Genomic DNA, 18,716 nt, shown 5'->3' with positions numbered 1-18,716 from the left:
TTTTTTAGGTATGCGGGGCAGCTGGGTTCTTATGAACAGGTTGCAGGAGTGCTATTAAAAATGACTGAGAATTGGTTTATACGATTTAGATAAGAAAGAGCTGGTGATAGGTTCCATTTTTAATGGCTTTACCAAGGCGGAATGGTACCCAACACCCATGAAAGTTGCTCCCCCTTATTTATGCCTGTGTATAGTATACGTGGATTATTGATATATTTAGTTCTGCTGATGACAATGTGTAATTGTGTGCTAATTTTATAAGAGTCTTGTCTCTTTTAGGGTGCTGCTGGTCCTTACCTCTCCCATCCTCTTTAACCTTGGTGTGGGGTCTTCAGGATGATGGCCAGAATCAGACCAGTTTTCTCTGTCTGGTGCCAGGAGTATATACTATAGCTGGAACTATGTGGTTCTTAAATGGTAATCAAAGTCAATCTGGAATCTTTCAAACATCGAGACTGAACGTTGCTACAGTGAGGATGTCCAGCAACTGGGAATATCTTATTCAGCATGGAATTAGTAGACCACACATTCTTGTACCCCTAAATCATAGTTGGCCTCCTGCATCTGAAAACTTGGAAACTTTTGGCTCTAGTCAACGTCCTCGAGTTATTTACTGGCCTGCTCTACCAAATACACTTCTAAGTTCCTGGGAATTTTCCAGTTCATCAAGTAACAATAAAGCTTTTATTCCTTCATTAGGTGGACATCTGGGATCTCTTAATCCGTCATCATTTATAACTGAGAACGTCAATCTTCTCTTACCTTCATTACATTTACAGGATTTAGGTGTGCAAATAAGTCATATTGTATCTCCAGAAACTCTCCATTTCTCAGCCTTATCATCTCAAGCTGCTGAAACATCTCTAGATGCTGTGACATGCTTTGTAGTGAAGCCTGAAAATGATGACATGTTGGGATATCAAGAAATCATCTCAGGTAATTCATTTTGTATTCCAAAAAGTGGTCAAGTTTTACTCCTGTTGTGGATCCCTTATTCTGATGGGATTCGGGCTATCAAGCTTTCATCAGTTAGTAAGTAAGAGCATAACCTAGCAATATGCTATCACGTACTATGGGAAACTTCTCGAGTTCACACCCCACTCGAATTTACCTAGTGCTCCCTTTAGATGGAGCAGGTACTTTTCAGTCCTATCATTAGCATATTGGTCCCTTAGACTTCTTTCACACTTCCATCGGTACGGGGCCGTCACAAAGCGTCGGCGCGACGTACCGACGGAAGTGTTTGCTTTCACTCTTCCGTCTGTGTTGCCGAGCAGGAAAGATTGTGAGAGCGATATTTCCTGCTGGGCATGCGCAGTCTGAAACACTGGATGCGACGTACAGAAAAATGTTCCCTTGAATGTTTTTCTGTGATGACGGGCCGCCAAAACCCGACGCATCCAGTGCACGATGGATGTGACGTGTGGTCATACGTCGCGATCCGTCGGCAATACAAGTCTAGGGGAAAATGCAGGATCCTGCATTTTAAAAAATCGATGGATTGTGACGTAGGCAGAAAGACATAAGTGTGAAAGAGGCCTTACATGATACATTCTGGTCACGAATGTCATGAGAGGATGAAGCCAGGGAGGGAAGTGAAGGGTGTAGTCTGTGCCTGCTATAGGTGCGAAGTTGGCCTCAGGGAGGGAAGTAACAAAGTTTAGGAAAATGTCTGCATAACACACAATCTACAATGTAGGTTGTCACCACGAGTGCTCACAAATGTGTCATTGTAGTTTATGAAACTCTCCCACGCCCCTATACACATAGTAACATAGTTAGTAAGGCCGAAAAAAGACATTTGTCCATCCAGTTCAGCCTATATTCCATCATAATAAATCCCCAGATCTACGTCCTTCTACAGAACCTAATTGTATGATACAATATTGTTCTGCTCCAGGAAGACATCCAGGCCTCTCTTGAACCCCTCGACTGAGTTCGCCATCACCACCTCCTCAGGCAAGCAATTCCAGATTCTCACTGCCCTAACAGTAAAGAATCCTCTTCTATGTTGGTGGAAAAACCTTCTCTCCTCCAGACGCAAAGAATGCCCCCTTGTGCCCGTCACCTTCCTTGGTATAAACAGATCCTCAGCGAGATATTTGTATTGTCCCCTTATATACTTATACATGGTTATTAGATCGCCCCTCAGTCGTCTTTTTTCTAGACTAAATAATCCTAATTTCGCTAATCTATCTGGGTATTGTAGTTCTCCCATCCCCTTTATTAATTTTGTTGCCCTCCTTTGTACTCTCTCTAGTTCCATTATATCCTTCCTGAGCACCGGTGCCCAAAACTGGACACAGTACTCCATGTGCGGTCTAACTAGGGATTTGTACAGAGGCAGTATAATGCTCTCATCATGTGTATCCAGACCTCTTTTAATGCACCCCATGATCCTGTTTGCCTTGGCAGCTGCTGCCTGGCACTGGCTGCTCCAGGTAAGTTTATCATTAACTAGGATCCCCAAGTCCTTCTCCCTGTCAGATTTACCCAGTGGTTTCCCATTCAGTGTGTAATGGTGACATTGATTCCTTCTTCCCATGTGTATAACCTTACATTTATCATTGTTAAACCTCATCTGCCACCTTTCAGCCCAAGTTTCCAACTTATCCAGATCCATCTGTAGCAGAATACTATCTTCTCTTGTATTAACTGCTTTACATAGTTTTGTATCATCTGCAAATATCGATATTTTACTGTGTAAACCTTCTACCAGATCATTAATGAATATGTTGAAGAGAACAGGTCCCAATGCTGACCCCTGCGGTACCCCACTGGTCACAGCGACCCAGTTAGAGACTATACCATTTATAACCACCCTCTGCTTTCTATCACTAAGCCAGTTACTAACCCATTTACACACAATTTCCCCCAGACCAAGCATTCTCATTTTGTGTACCAACCTCTTGTGCGGCACGGTATCAAACGCTTTGGAAAAATCGAGATATACCACGTCCAATGACTCACCGTGGTCCAGCCTATAGCTTACCTCTTCATAAAAACTGATTAGATTGGTTTGACAGGAGCGATTTCTCATAAACCCATGCTGATATGGAGTTAAACAGTTATTCTCATTGAGATAATCCAGAATAACATCCCTCAGAAACCCTTCAAATATTTTACCAACAATAGAGGTTAGACTTACTGGCCTATAATTTCCAGGTTCACTTTTAGAGCCCTTTTTGAATATTGGCACCACATTTGCTATGCGCCAATCCTGCGGAACAGACCCTGTCGCTATTGAGTCCCTAAAAATAAGAAATAATGGTTTATCTATTACATTACTTAGTTCTCTTAGTACTCGTGGGTGTATGCCATCCGGACCCGGAGATTTATCTATTTTAATCTTATTTAGCCGGTTTCGCACCTCTTCCTGGGTTAGATTGGTGACCCTTAATATAGGGTTTTCATTGTTTCTTGGGATTTCACCTAGCATTTCATTTTCCACCGTGAATACCGTGGAGAAGAAGGTGTTTAATATGTTAGCTTTTTCCTCGTCATCTACAACCATTCTTTCCTCACTATTTTTTAAGGGGCCTACATTTTCAGTTTTTATTCTTTTACTATTGATATAGTTGAAGAACAGTTTGGGATTAGTTTTACTCTCCTTAGCAATGTGCTTCTCTGTTTCCTTTTTGGCAGCTTTAATTAGTTTTTTAGATAAAGTATTTTTCTCCCTATAGTTTTTTAGAGCTTCAATGGTGCCATCCTGCTTTAGTAGTGCAAATGCTTTCTTTTTACTGTTAATTGCCTGTCTTACTTCTTTGTTTAGCCACATTGGGTTTTTCCTATTTCTAGTCCTTTTATTCCCACAAGGTATAAACCGCTTACACTGCCTATTTAGGATGTTCTTAAACATTTCCCATTTATTATCTGTATTATTAGTTCTGAGGATATTGTCCCAGTCTACCAGATTAAGGGCATCTCTAAGCTGGTCAAACTTTGCCTTCCTAAAGTTCAGTGTTTTTGTGACTCCCTGACAGGTCCCCCTAGTGAAAGACAGGTGAAACTGTACAATATTGTGGTCGCTATTTCCTAGATGCCCGACCACCTGCAGATTTGTTATTCTGTCAGGTCTATTAGATAGTACACCTTTGGTACCTTCTGCAACTGGTAGAATGATACATTCCTAAACTTCTGATTTATTAATTATAGGTGGAACTGATCACCCTTTCTGCAATGAGGAGAAACTTCCTGTGGAGCTGGGTAGGTAAAGCCATGTTCTCCTGATTAAAAGTGGTCCATGGGATTTTTCTGGATACATTGCAGTTCTTTAACATGAGAGCTGTACTTGGTCTTGTACATTTTAATAACTGCTGATGTATAAAAATGGATGCCAATCAGGTTGCATACAGATGACGATATACATGAAAGTCGGATGATTTTTTTAATACGCTCGTGTGAGCTTAGGGTTAGGCTACATTCACACATACAGTACATGTGACACATCCTAGTACAGTCCGTTTTTTTCTTGGGTGACTCTCGTAGAGCTTGATTGATTCACACACATCAGTTTTAAAAACCGATCAGTGGCTCTGGTCCCTGAGACTCAAACATGTCCTATTCCCTGCATGATTTGTGGATCAGACTCAGCCATTGAAGTCTATGGGATCCGTGAGACTCGGATCAATCTAGGAAAACATACTTTGTGCTTTAGTGCTCCATCCGTGTTTCATCTGATTTTAACTGATACATTGTTATAAGGGTTTCCCAATATAAAGTACGGCCACCACCTTGTTAATGCCTCTTACAATGGTCGATTAAAATGTATGCAAGTTTCCAATCCTCAATTTCTAATGTGGCAGAGAAGCAATAGAGAGGTCTGGGTGAGATCGATCCATCCATCATCCCCACAGGTTGATAAAATCCAGTCCCTAACCATGTAGTCCATCTTCTGTCTCTACAAATATTGGTAAAAAATATCTCATTCTGAATTCGAGTTATGGTGCTGTAATAGGATGCCATCATTGTAACAAGCAATTTTATTAATTTTCGGCCCTACTAAATACCCCACTATCAACTATGAGGGGTATTATTGAAAAGTGGAAGTGATTAACTCTCTCTCTATCTCCTGTTTCCCTGTAAAATCCGAGTGATGTGTACAGCTCCAGGGTTCTGTCACTCTTCAAAGTAGTTCTAATCAATAAGCAGGATTTGGTGGGGCTCCCTCCAAATCTAGAACCTGGCTTAACCATTGGGAGCCACACACTTTTACAAATGAGTGATGATGTTGCAGGCCTGTGGATTTCCCAATGATAATAACAATTCCTGTTTCATACAACATTTAATATATATTTTCTCACATTTAGGTCATCATATGACGCAGAATGTTCTCCTACTTCTGACGGTGAAGATCATCACCATCAAGCTGATTATCTTTGACTTGCTGATGACAGGAGCAGCCATGGTGGAAACATGTCAGAAATGTCTTAGTCCCAAATTTACAGAAGAAAATTATTAATATAGTAGTGATCCTCTTTAAGATATTATTTTTTACATGTATGGGGACTGAAATAAACATTTCTGATACTGGAAAATTTGCCTGACAGTGACGTTCTTGTTCAAAGTTGTGTTGTCACCTCTACAGACCCTATACTATGGATACACCGATTATTGTTGGTCCACTTCCGGAGTCGTTTGACAAAATGCGGATTTGCTGAGGGATGCCCATTTCCCCTGCAACAGTCTCCACAGTGAAAATGTGGCATCATAGGTGGCCATTCAGACGTATGAGAGCTTCTGCTTGTTAGCATCTCTCCTCAATGAGTGGAGGAAACTCACCTACGACATCCACATTCCCTACTAGGGGGCAAATAAGTAATGTAAACTTTTATTGAGTTTTAAATCTTCGCTTCCATTCATAGGTATGCCCCATGAAGAGGATAAAACATAATAGTTTTATAACTTACAAGCATGTTTGAGCACAATTGTTTGAACCTCTTTAAACCCTTGCCTCCTCAGCCAATTTTCATCTTAGCACTTTCATATTTTATTTTTCTTCTCCAAAAGCCATAACTCTTATTTTTCCATAGCAGTTTGAGGGCTTGTTTATTGCAGGATGAGTAGAAGTTTTAAATTACACACTCCATTTTACCATATATTATTCTGAAGAAAATAAAATTCCAAGTGGTCTGGCCAGGCCTGGACACCATCTCTTCAATCTTCTTTTGTTCAGGTATAGTGAAGGTTCCCCTTCAAGGACAGGAAACCAACTGATGCGAGAGATAGATACCGCCCTTTTATCTGTAAGTTTCCTATCCTTGAAGGGCAGATTCTCTCTCCGTCATGTTGTCATGAGGGAAGGAGAAAAATGCAATTACCACCATTGTTTTATTGGGGTTTTGTTTGTTAATTGTATACTAAAATGAACACCCATATCATGTCACGTGAGATACATTTTCCTTCTGTGTCCTGGAGGTAATTGGGGAACACAAGACAAAAGGAGATTGGGATAAACTAATCTTTCAAAAGGAAACTCAGTGGATGTTTAGGATAGTTGGGTGCTATCAGTTTATCTATTATAAATGTCATTAATAACTAAATGACAAATTTTTAACCTTCCATATTAATATGGCCCTATGAAAAGGTCCATGATGTCATCACGAGCTATCTTTTACTGTGATCTGTTGTACTGGCACTGTTTATCCAAAGATACCCAATACTATTTTCATGGGAATATACAGATATAAATCCCTATAAATACTTTTTTTTCTCATCACTACTGGATTCGATTTGAGAGTTGTGATTGATCACTTGTATTACTCCTATACAAGCAGGCTATCGTATGGCAATTTCCCATATTATCATTTGTATTACCCCTATAAAATTGGCTATTGTATGGTAATGATCCACATTATCCTCAGTGAATAGACCTCTACATACTTAAATGAATAGGCACAAAAGGGGTTCAACATACTGAGAGATCAATACTTTGTACTGCTCTAGTAAATTGACAATGAATTAACAGTACATCAGGATTGACAAAATTGCGCTTATACACCTTTACCATGTTAACCCTGCGCGTTCAGAACTGTACGTCAATCAGATGCGCCTGTTGGGAAGTATAGTGCGTGCATACATGGAACTGGGATATACCATAGCATCTAGCATTTGAGAGATAGACACATAAGTCAGAAAATACTTTTAGTGAATGAACTTTAGGAAGCATGTGAACGGTAGAATGATGCGGTGCACATGCAATGTTCTATGAGAGGTCATAAGATTCACCTCCTAGAATAGCCATGTACATCATGAAGGGAGATACCATTTAAGAATAGTAAACAGAGGGATATATAGACCCAGAGCACAAACACAGGCATCTTCTGCTTTGAATGGACATCATGGATTGATGCCACACTTTTTAAGGACCTCCTGAAGAAGCTAGATCGGAGGGGGAAACGCGTAGAAGCACAACATTTGATTCAGAAGTACTGGAGACTCATGCTAGATGTATTCAGATTTTTTCTGTCTCTGAAATAACTAACAATTTGGACCTTTGGTCTCTTCTATCTGTAACTATGCATTTTAGCCTTGCATTCATTTTGTGGATAAGTATATGATCTATTTTACCTGGGGTATTAGTAGAAAGGACCTGGTAATGTGACTCAAGGTCAAGTGCACATACGATGATTCCCAGCTTGTATAAATTTGTATTATATTGAAGTGGTAAAAAAAAAAAATATTGATTTGTATCGCCATTTCTTGAGGCTATAACATTTTTATTTTTCCATTGCTTGAGCTTGTTTTTGTGTGGTGAAGCAATGGTTGTATTAATGAGTTTCTGGTAGATACATGTTGATCAACTATTATTCCTTTTTTTTTTTAAAGGGAAGCGTGGAGACTAAAACTGCACTTCTCGCGTTTTGATTTTTCTTTTTCTTGTTACACCAATAAAAGTCAAGGCCAAATATATGCATTTTTTTTTTTTAACGGGTCAACGGCCACTCTATGCTGATTGTGCCTGCCCTCATCAGATCACAGCCGCTACGCAGCTTGAAGCCGGGCAAGTACCGGCCTGGGAGACTGGCTGGAACTCCCTAGTCCCTTGAGGGAGAGGTTGGAAAAGTTGGGCTTGTTTAGCTTAGAAAAAAAAAAGACGCCTCAGAGGAGATCTCATTTATATGTATAAACATACGTGTGGCCAGTACAAAACATTAGTGCATGGGAGCGTGGCCTGGAGTCCTGGCATGTAGGAAGCAGGATTCCGAAGCTCTGTGGGGACACCAGAGAAAGCGACCTATAACTCAGCAAAAAGAAGCTGGTCTCATTTGGACCCTATTTGGGTGGATTCAGATCTGCCTGTGGAGCAATCCAAGGCCACCTGTGACCCTCTATGTGCTGGCACAGCCGAGATATTGGCTTTGAAATCCAGCAGGACCGGACACTGCAGGCTGGTGAGTGGACCGCACCACAGATCCCTCATTAAAATAGTTCCCTATCCCCCGTTTCTAGCACAGCTATCAGGCGATGGCGACGAAGAGATACCTCACTTACTTCTGACCACAAGTGGGACTGTCACCAGCTCACTCTGACCCTTCCTGAAGGTGGCACACCAGAGCAGCATCTGTTTCTACGATCTTAGCAGAAGGTCTAGTTTGTACCAGAGATTCATATAAGGGCCCTCTTTTTTTGGCCCATATACCTTCAATATCCAAAAAGTGGGTACATCCCCTGGGTTAGCATTTCTCCTACCTCATTACTGCCCCTGCTGCCATTTGAAGTTTTCTTCATCTCTGAGACTCCATAACACCTTGAACCAATATCAAACACTGCTTCTGAGACTGCTATTGATGTGAACTTTCTATCTGCTATTTCCGAAGTTCAACGCTACACAGTGATTACTGCTTTTTTTTTTTAACAGCGCCTACCTACACGTACTTGGATAAATAACGGATAAAGCCCCCTCCATTGGGGCTCGCCTTCCGTATTGCGGTTGACCCAGGCCCTACCTGGAATGTATTTGTGCCTGTTTGTTGCTGGGCCCTAATCTATTGTTCATATTTACTAAACAATTTGGATCTAATCCTACCTGGCTTGCTCTGATGTCTAAACCTATTACCGTATATACTCTAGTATAAGTCGACCCGAGTATAAGCCGAGGCACCTAATTTTGCCACGGAAAACTGGGTAAGCTTATTGACTCGATTATAAGCCGAGTATGCATTGTCCCCTCATCCCTGTTCTGCTATGTGTGGCTCCCCCGGTCTCCTAGTTGTATGCATGGCTCGGAGTCCTCCCCCGTCCTCCCTCTTGTATGCATGGCTCGGCATCCTCCCCCTTCTATGCATGGCTTAGCGTCCTCCCCCTTCTATGCATGGCTCAGCGTCCTCCCCCATCCTCCCCTTGTGTATGCATGGCTCCGCATCCTTCCCCATCCTCCCCCTTGTGTATGCATGGCTCCGCATCGTCCCCGTCCTCCTGACCCTCCTCACGGAGTCGCTGCCCGTCCCTGCATCTCCGTTGTCCCGGCAGCTATCCTCTCCTCTGCTCAGCGGTCACGTGGTACCGCTCATTAAGGTAATGAATATGTGTTCCATGCCTATAGGAGTGAAGATGCATACATATTCATTACTTTAATGAGCGGTACTACTTGACCACTGAGCAGAGGAGAGCTGCCGGGACAACGGAGATGCAGGGACGTGCAGGACCACGCAAGGAGGGTGAGTGTGATGTCACAGCCGCAGGCTCCTGCTGCTGCTCCCCCTCCCCCCGCCAGCTTCCTGGTAATAACTCGTGTATAAGCCAAGGGGGGCGTTTTCAGCACACAAAAAAATGTGCTGAAAATCTCGGCTTATACACGAGTATATACGGTATACAGATTATGTAAGGTTGCCAAATGTCCTCCTAAAACACCGGACTCTAACACCACTAAGTCTGAGGAATTTCTGCAAGCCATTGCCGCTTCTATTACGATGAAAATCATGCCGGCGATTGACGCAAGACTTCAGTCTTTCCAATCCTCGCTGGAAACAAACACATCCCAGTTGAGTGAACATACCAGTATAATCTCAGCGGCAGAGCAGCAGATTTCCGATTTGGAGGATACTATACAATCCTACGCTGCTCAAGTAAAAGACAGAGACCATGCAATAGAGCAGCTTCAGGAAAAATTCGATGACTTGGAGAATTGGAGTAGTTGAAACAATCTCCGAATCATTGGCGTTCCTGAGTCAGTGAAAGACTTTCATTACTTTACTTCCTCTTGGCTCCCACGGGCACCCAATTTGCCTGACCTGCCTGGTTCCATGGTAGTGGATAGAGCCCACAGAACTGGACCTGAGTGTTCTGAACCAAAAGCCCGCCCACGCCCTGTTATTTTTAAGTTGCTCAACTACCAGGACAAAATGCAACTGCTCCGGGCGTTTTGAGCCGCTGCCTCCTCATTGAAGTATGAGGGTCACTCCATTCTCATGTTACAGGACTTCTCCCCTTTGGTGGCGGCCAAGCACTGTGCTTTCTCATCAGTTTGTAGACTGTTACATGACCGGGGCACACGTTTTGCCCTTCTATACCCTGCACACCTACAGGTGGTGCTTCACGGAAAGCCGGTGTTTTTCAATGATTCTGATAGAACCTTGTAAGAAATAGAGCATTCCTTTCCATCATCCTCTCCGGTTACTTGACTTTGGTTTGCGGTCATATGTTCTATCTTTGAGTATTGGGATGTGGGTGGTGATGTGGTCTTATTGCACTATTATCACTTAGGCTTTTTTTTAGTATTGCACAATATTTGTTCTTATTGTGTAAATTTCCTGCCTAAGCGATGCTATTAGTTGGGATAATTTAACCTGATGTTCAGTGTTATGGTTTATATGTTGTTTTTCAGTTCGTTTGGGGATGGGTTCCCCTTCTTTGGGCACACTCTGTATTCAGTCTTTTTGGTAAATTTGGGTATTAAGGTTTACTCTCTGGGATGGAACTTTACCCATTTGTCCTTTTTTTTACTCTTTATACTTTTTGGCCTCCATGCGGGATAGGCTAACATGGCTACCTTTGATTAATATAGACTCTCTCAAACTTTAATCCTGGAATGTGGCTGGTCTTAATTTGCCGGTAAAGCGCAGAAAGGTATTAGAACATATTACCCGCTTACGCCCACATATCTTTTTACAAGAAACGCACTGGCTTTGCAGAGGTCACCCAGCGCTCCGTAAAAGACATTATTTGGAGTGCTTGTAGGCTTTCTTTTCATGGAAGAAGCGTGGGGTGGCCTGTTATGATCTGGTGGCCTAGGAGCAGCATGAGACGTACTCTGGAGAAGGTGGTACCTGTACTGAATGCAGACCCTGAACTTAACAACACAGCTAGATGTAGCCGTGGGATGTACCTAACGCTCCCTAGACACCTCGACACAGCGTGAGGACTAAATACCCCTAAAGATAGAAACGGAAAACTATCTTGCCTCAGAGAAAATCCCCAAAGGAAAGACAGCCCCCCACAAATATTGACTGTGAGAGGAGAGGGAAATGACATACGCAGACTGAAATCAGAATTTAGCAGAGGAGGCCATTCTAGCTAAATAGAAAGAATAGGACAGAGTACTATGCATTCAGTATAAAAACACTAGAAAATATCCACCACAGAAAATACAAAAACTCCACATCTGACTAAAGACATGGAGGGTATATCTGCATCTCCAGAGATTCCAGCAAGGCTGAAGGAACTCTTACACAGACAAAGCTGGAAAAGACTAAACAAGAAAAAGCACTGAACTATTAAGCCCACAGCATGTGAACTGCAAAAACAAAGCCAGAACTTATCTTTGTAGACATGGACTGCAAAACAGGAGAGACCAGTCAGAGATGTGAATCCTCCAAAACAATGGACAACTGGCACTGACTAAAGAATCAAGCCAGACTTAATAGCCCAGACCAAATTGCAATAAGTGAACCCACCTGATGAATGCTGCAATCCAAAGACAGCAGCACTACCACTCATAACCACCGGAGGGAGCCCAAGAGCAGAATTCACAACAGTGGCCATTTTGTTTTATAAGGACCTCGAATACTCTATACAAGATGTAGTGAGAAATAAGGCAGACGATATTTACTAGTCAGAGTCCTTATCGAGCAGCGGGAATATTGCCTCATTAATGTTTATGCGCCCAACACTGCCAATCTTTCCTTTTTTGCTAGACTCTTGGACAGACCTGGGCAAGATGCGGCCCGCGGGCCGCATCCGGCCCGCCTGATGATTTTTAATGGCCCGCTAGCTAGCTGTCACTTCTGACAGCCGCCGCCGGCACCACTCGGCCAGCCGCCAGACGCTTATGAGGGCTGGCGGCTGGAGTGAAGGCCCCGAGGTCATCCACACGCTGCGCATTGCAGCGCATACAGTTCCTCCAGACTGGAGTCCTCCAGGGTCAGGATGTGATTGACACAGCATCAGGAGCCATTGGCTCCTGGCTGTGCAAATCATTCTTGTGACCGGAGGCAGCATTATGCCACCGGTCACAAGAGGCTGCGCTCCGCATCGGCCCTGTACGTCACGTGCGTAGGTCACCTGCGTACGTCACTCCAGCTCTGCGCGGGGTGCTGCGGTGAAGAAAGTTGCTGGCTGATGGTCTCCGTCCTTCGGGTGAGTATCAGAGGTGGTCTCAGCAGTGGCGTATCCAGGGGGCCCCGGGCGCAGCCGACAGTGCAGCACTATATGAGGGCCATAACATTTGTGCAGCACTATATGGGGCCATACTGTTTGTGCTGCTGTATATGGGGCCCATACTGTTTGTGCTGCAGAATATGGGGCCATAATGTTTGTGCTGCTGTATATGGGGCCCATACTGTTTGTGCTGCAGTATATGGGGCCATAATGTTTGTGCTGCAGTATATAGGGCCATAATGTTTGTGCTGCAGTATATGGGACCCATACTGTTTGTGCTGCAGTATATGGGGCCATAATGTTTGTGCTGCTGTATATGGGGCCCATACTGTTTGTGCTGCAGTATATGGGGCCATAATGTTTGTGCTGCAGTATATGGGGCCATACTGTTTGTGCTGCAATATATGGGGCCATAATGTTTGTGCTGCAGTATATGGGGCCATAATGTTTGTGCTGCAGTATATGGGGCCATAATGTTTGTGCTGCAGTATATGGGGCCATAATGTTTGTGCTGCAGTATATGGGCCCATACTGTTTGTGCTGCAATATATGGGGCCATAATGTTTGTGCTGCAGTATATGGGGCCATAATGTTTGTGCTGCAGTATATGGGGCCCATACTGTTTGTGCTGCAGTATATGGGGCCACAATGTTTGTGCAGCACTATATGGCGCAAGTGTCTGTATGGAGCATATATGGGGCCATAATGTTTGTGCAGTACTATATGGCGCAAGTATCTGTATGGGGCATTGCCCATCATATGTATCATGGAACCCGCCAGCTGTAATGCCCCATGCAGATGGCCTTATTATATATATGTATACTACAGTATTGGGTAAAAATGAGTTAATTATATTAGTCCGGCCCTCTAAAACCATCCAAATTTCTCATGCGGCCCCATGGCAAAATTAATTGCCCACCCCTGCTCTTGGAAGTTGTTCATGGCTGGCATTATTATTATTATACAATTATAAAGCGCCATTTATTCCATGGCGCTTTACATATGAAAGGGGCAAATATAGACAAGCACAATAAACATGAGCAATACAAGGCACACAGAAGTACAGAAGGAGAGAGGACTCTGCCCATGAGGGCTCACAGTCTACAGGGGATGAATGAGGATACACTAGGAGAGGAGAGCTGCCGGGACAACGGAGATGCAGGGACTTGCAGGACCGCGCGAGGAGGGCAAGTATGATGTCACAGCCAACGGCTACTGCCCGGCTTCACAAACAGTCAGGGGCCGGGGAAAGATGAGTACATTCAGAGCATACCATACAGGGAGTAAATGCAGTTCACAAACAGTCAGGAGCTGGGGAAAGATGAGTACATTTAGACCATACCTGTGGGAAGAGGAGACAACTTGGTTAGATGATATAGATGGTGATGAAGATGATGACAATATTATAGGACTGATGTTGGTGAGCAGCCAAATGCATCTTAGAATTCGAGTCTAATTCAGAGTAGTGTAGTTAGAAATTTGAAAGTTGGAATTTGAAAGATGGCTGGGGCAGACTGATGGCTCAGAATACATCTATGACTAAGGACAATCAGGTGATTTAAATTCCCTTCGTGACATCTTCCTTGATAGATCTACACCTCTGCCTGCATCTCATTCATCAACTGGAGCAATTTCTACCCTACTAGAAAGGCTTGATCTAGATGCTGCCACCCTACGGAGAGAGAATACACTTTTTATTCTAGAGTACATGACGTTCATACTCGTATTGATTGGTTAATTTCTGTCCCTCTTCTTTCCTTCTTAAAAACAGTTGATATCCTCCCATCAGTTATTTCGGACCACTCTCCGGTTTTACTTACTTTGGAACTCCCCACTAGTAGAACTGTATCTTTTCGTTGGCGTTTTCCCTCATATCTTTACACTTCGGATAACTTCTAACGCTATATGACTGGTTGGTGGGAGACTTTCATGGAGGGTAACCTGGAACACCTAGGCGATATCAACCAATTCTGGGCCACTGCTAAGACAGTGCTTAGAGGACATACTGTCTCTTTTATGTCCCAGGAAAAAAAAATTGTTGTCCTCCCTTCAGCCTCTCTTAGACCGGCTTACTCAATCATATAGAGATTTTAAATTACATAACACTCCCTCTTTCTTAGAGGCTTAGCTTACAGCTAAACAAAACTTAAGCACCCTATTGCATGAACAGGCACACAATCAGTTAGCTCATCAACGCACTCGATATTTTAGGTGTGGTAATAAACCAGGCCGTCTTTTGGCATCCCTAACTAAGCCATTCAAAGCGGCTACTAGTCTCTAATATTGCATTACTCGATGGCTCTATCACCCATGACCCCACTCAAATCTGTGCGGTTTTTAGAGATTTTTATGCAGACCTTTATGGCCCATCCCTAGACTCCTGGAAGGATGGATACAAATTTTTACATAAGGTTGATCCGCCAAAACTTACTGCTTCCCAAAGGGAAATTTTAAATCAGCCGATCTCTCCTGTTAAGTGGGATCAGTCATCAAGTCTTCAAAGTTGCTTAACCCGGTGAGCCCGGGTCAAAGCCGGGATATGTAAGCCATTTTGTACAGCTGACATGTGCCCGCAATAGCAGTGGGTGGAACCGCTATTAACTAGGTAAATGCCGCTGACCGTGGCATTTAACAAGCACTTCCGGCCATCGGGCCGGAAATGCGCTCACCGCTGACCCCCATCACGTGATTGGGGGTCAGCGGTGCATTGGCATAACAACCAGAGGTCTCCTGAAGACCTCTATGGTTGTTGATGCCAGGCTGCTGTGAGCGCCACCATGTGGTCAGCGCTCATAGCAATGCAGCAATTCTACTACATAGGAGCAATCTGAGCTCAAGTTCTAGCCTCCCATGGAGGCTGTTGAAGCATGGCAAAAATAAAAAGGTTTTAAAAAATATGAAAAAAAAATATATAAAAGTTCAAATCACCCCCCTTCGCCCCATTCAAAATAAAGCAATAAAAAAAATCAAACCTACACATATTTGGTATCACTGCATTCAGAATCGCCCTATCTATCGATAAAAAAAAATAATTAAGGTAAACGGCGTAGCGAGAAAAAAATTAAAAAATGCCAGAATTACGTTATTTTGTTCGCTGCGACATTGCATTAAAATGCAATAACGAGCGATCAAAAGAACATATCTGCATCAAAATGGTATCATTAAAAACGTCAGCGCAAAAAATAAGCCCTCACCTGACCAGATATCCTGAAAAATGGAGACAATACAAGTATCAAAAAATTGCGCAATTTATTTATTTTTTTTAATCAAATTTTAGAATTTTTTTTCACCACTTAGATGAAAAAAAAACTAGGCATGTTTGGTGTCTATGAACTTATAATGACCTGGAAAGTAATAATGTTCAGTTTTAGCATTTGGTGAACCTAGCAAAAAAGCCAAAAAAAAACCAAGTGTGGGATTGCACTTTTTTTTGCAATTTCACCGCACTTGGAATTTTTTTCCCGTTTTCTAGTACACAACATGGTAAAACCAATGATGTCGTTCAAAATTACAACTCGTCCTTCAAAAAATAAGCCCTCAAATGGCCATATTGGCGGAAAAATAAAAAGTTATGCTCTGGGTAGGAGGGGAGTGAAAAACGAAAACGCAAAACCGAAAAAAAAGCTTCGGTTAAAGCACCCGATCAAGATGGGTTTTTGGTTGAATTCTATAAAATGTTACAACCTTTACTTACTCCCAACCTCACTTCTCTTTTTAATCATATTATTGACTTTGGTTCTATGCCTGACCGATTCTTCAACAAAGCTTTTTTATCTTTGTTGCTAAAGCCAGGCAGGGACGCTCTTCTCCCTGCCTCCTACCGTCCGATCTCCCTCCTAAACATTGATTCTAAATTGCTTACCAAAATCATGGCCATATAATTAAAATGATCTCTGACAGGCTTTTAACAAAAGACTTCCGTCAATTTATTTGGGGCTCAAATTGGGGCTCTAGAATTAGTATTTTTAAGCTGCAACAAACTAAACCCTTCAGTGGCCTTAATCTCCCTAATATACGTCTATACAGTATAGCGACTGTCTTCCGCCACTCCCTGGACTGGATCTATGCCTTCACCCGCTTTACCAATACTCCAATAGATGAGGCGATGTGTAGACCTTTTAGTCTCCCTGCTCTGCTCCACCTAGGACAAGCCAAGGTCCCAGTGGACGTTAAGGATGATCCCTACTGTGGTCATTAACCCCTTTGAGACAAAGCCTATTTTCACCTAAATAACAGGGCCAATTTTTACAATTCTGACCACTGTCACTTTATGAGGTCATAACTCTGGAACGCTTCAACAGATCCCAGTGATCCTGAGATTGTGTTTTTTTTGTGACATATTATACTTCATGATAGTGGTAAAATTTCTTCAATATGACTTGCATTTATTTGTGAAAAAAATGGAAATTTGAGGAAAATTTTGAAAATTTCGCAATTTTCAAAGTTGTAGTTTTTATGCCCTTAGAGTCATATCACACAAAATAGTTAATAAATAACATTTCCCACATGTCTGCTTTACATCAGCACAATTTTGGAAACAATTTTTTTTTGTTAGGACGTTATTAGGGTTAAAAGTTGACCAGCGATTTCTCATTTTTACAATAAAATTTGCAAAACAATTTTTTTAGGCCCCACCTCCCACTTGAAGTGACTTTGAGGGGCCTATATGACAGAAAATGCCTCAAAGTGACACCATTCTAAAAACGGCACCCCCCAAGGCACTCAAAACCACATTCAAGATGTTTATTAACCTTTCAGGTGCTTCACAGGAATTTTTGGAATATTTAAAAAAAAAATGAATATTTGACTTTTTTGCACAAAATGATTACTTTAGATCCAATTTGTTTTATTTTTCTTACTAAGGATAACAGGAGAAATTGGACCCCAAAAGTTGTTGTACAATTTGTCCTGAGTGCGCTGATACCCCATACATGCAGGTAAACCACTGTTTGAGCTCAGAAGGGAAGGGGCGCCTTTTGACTTTTAAATGCAAAATTGGCTGGAATTGAGATCAGACGCCATGTCGCGTTTGGAGAGCCCCTGATGTGCCTAAACAGTGGAAACCCCCAAGTGACACCGTTTTGGAAAGTAGACCCCCTAAGGAACTTATCTAAATGTGTGGTGAGCACTTTGAACCCCAAAGTGATTCACAGAAGTTTATAACGTAGAGCCGTAAAAATAAAAAATATATATAAAAAAAAAAAAAGATATTTTCGCCCCCAATTTTTTTGTTTTACAAAAGGTAACAGGAGAAATTGGACCCCAAAAGTTGTTGTGAAATTTGTGCCGAGTACGCTGATACCACATATGTGAGGGGGAACCACCGTTTGGGCGCATGGCAGATCTCAGAATGGAAGAATCGCCGTTTTGGAATGCAGACTTTGATGGAATGTTTTGCGGATGTCACATTGCGTTTCCAGAGCCACTGATGTGCCTAAACAGTAGACACCCCCCCACAAGTGACCCCATATTGGAAACTAGACCCCCCAAGGAACTTATCTAGAGGTGTTGTGAGAACTTTGAACCCTCAAGTCTTTCACTAAAGTTTATAATGCAGATCCGTGAAAATAAAAAATAATTTTTTCCACAAAAATGATTTTTTAGCCCACAGTTTTGTATTTTCCCAAGGGTAAAAGGAGAAATTGGACCCCAAAAGTTGTTGTGAAATTTGTTCTGAATATGCTGATACCCCATATGTAGGAGAAAACTACTGTTTGGGCGCATGGCAGAGCTCGGAAAGGAAGTTGTGGCATTTTGGAATGCAGACTTTGATGGAATGGTCTGCGGGCGTCATGTTGCAATTGCAGAGCCACTGATGTGCCTAAACAGTAGACACCCCCACAAGTGACCCCATTTTGGAAACTAGACCCTCCAAGGAACTTATCTAGATGTGTTGTGAGAACTTTGAACCCTCAAGTCTTTCACTAAAGTTTATAACAGAGCCGTGAAAATAAAAAATCATTTTTTCCCACAAAAATGATATTTTAGCCCCCAAATGTTTATTTTCCCAAGTGTAACAGGGAAATTGGACTGCAAAAGTTGTTATCCAATTTGTCCTGAGTACGCTGATACCCCATATGTGGGGTTAAACCACTGTCTGGGCGCAAGACAGAGCT

General features: G+C 42.4%; 1 protein-coding gene across 1 annotated transcript; it reads left to right on the top strand.

The window, feature by feature from the left end:
- The first annotated feature begins 285 nt into the window (after nucleotides 1–285).
- On the top strand, nucleotides 286–5,540 carry LOC138667657 (uncharacterized). Its single transcript, XM_069755782.1, has 3 exons — nucleotides 286–936; nucleotides 4,159–4,209; nucleotides 5,313–5,540. The coding sequence occupies exons 1-3, from the start codon at nucleotides 402–404 to the stop codon at nucleotides 5,462–5,464; spliced, it is 738 nt and encodes a 245-aa protein (XP_069611883.1). The 5' UTR covers nucleotides 286–401; the 3' UTR covers nucleotides 5,465–5,540.
- Nucleotides 5,541–18,716: the final 13,176 nt, after the last annotated feature.

Source organism: Ranitomeya imitator, chromosome 2 (genome assembly GCF_032444005.1).
Source record: "Ranitomeya imitator isolate aRanImi1 chromosome 2, aRanImi1.pri, whole genome shotgun sequence".
NCBI lineage: Eukaryota > Metazoa > Chordata > Amphibia > Anura > Dendrobatidae > Ranitomeya > Ranitomeya imitator.
The sequence above is the reverse complement of the archived record's forward strand: the minus strand, read 5'-3'. Positions and strand labels throughout refer to the sequence as shown.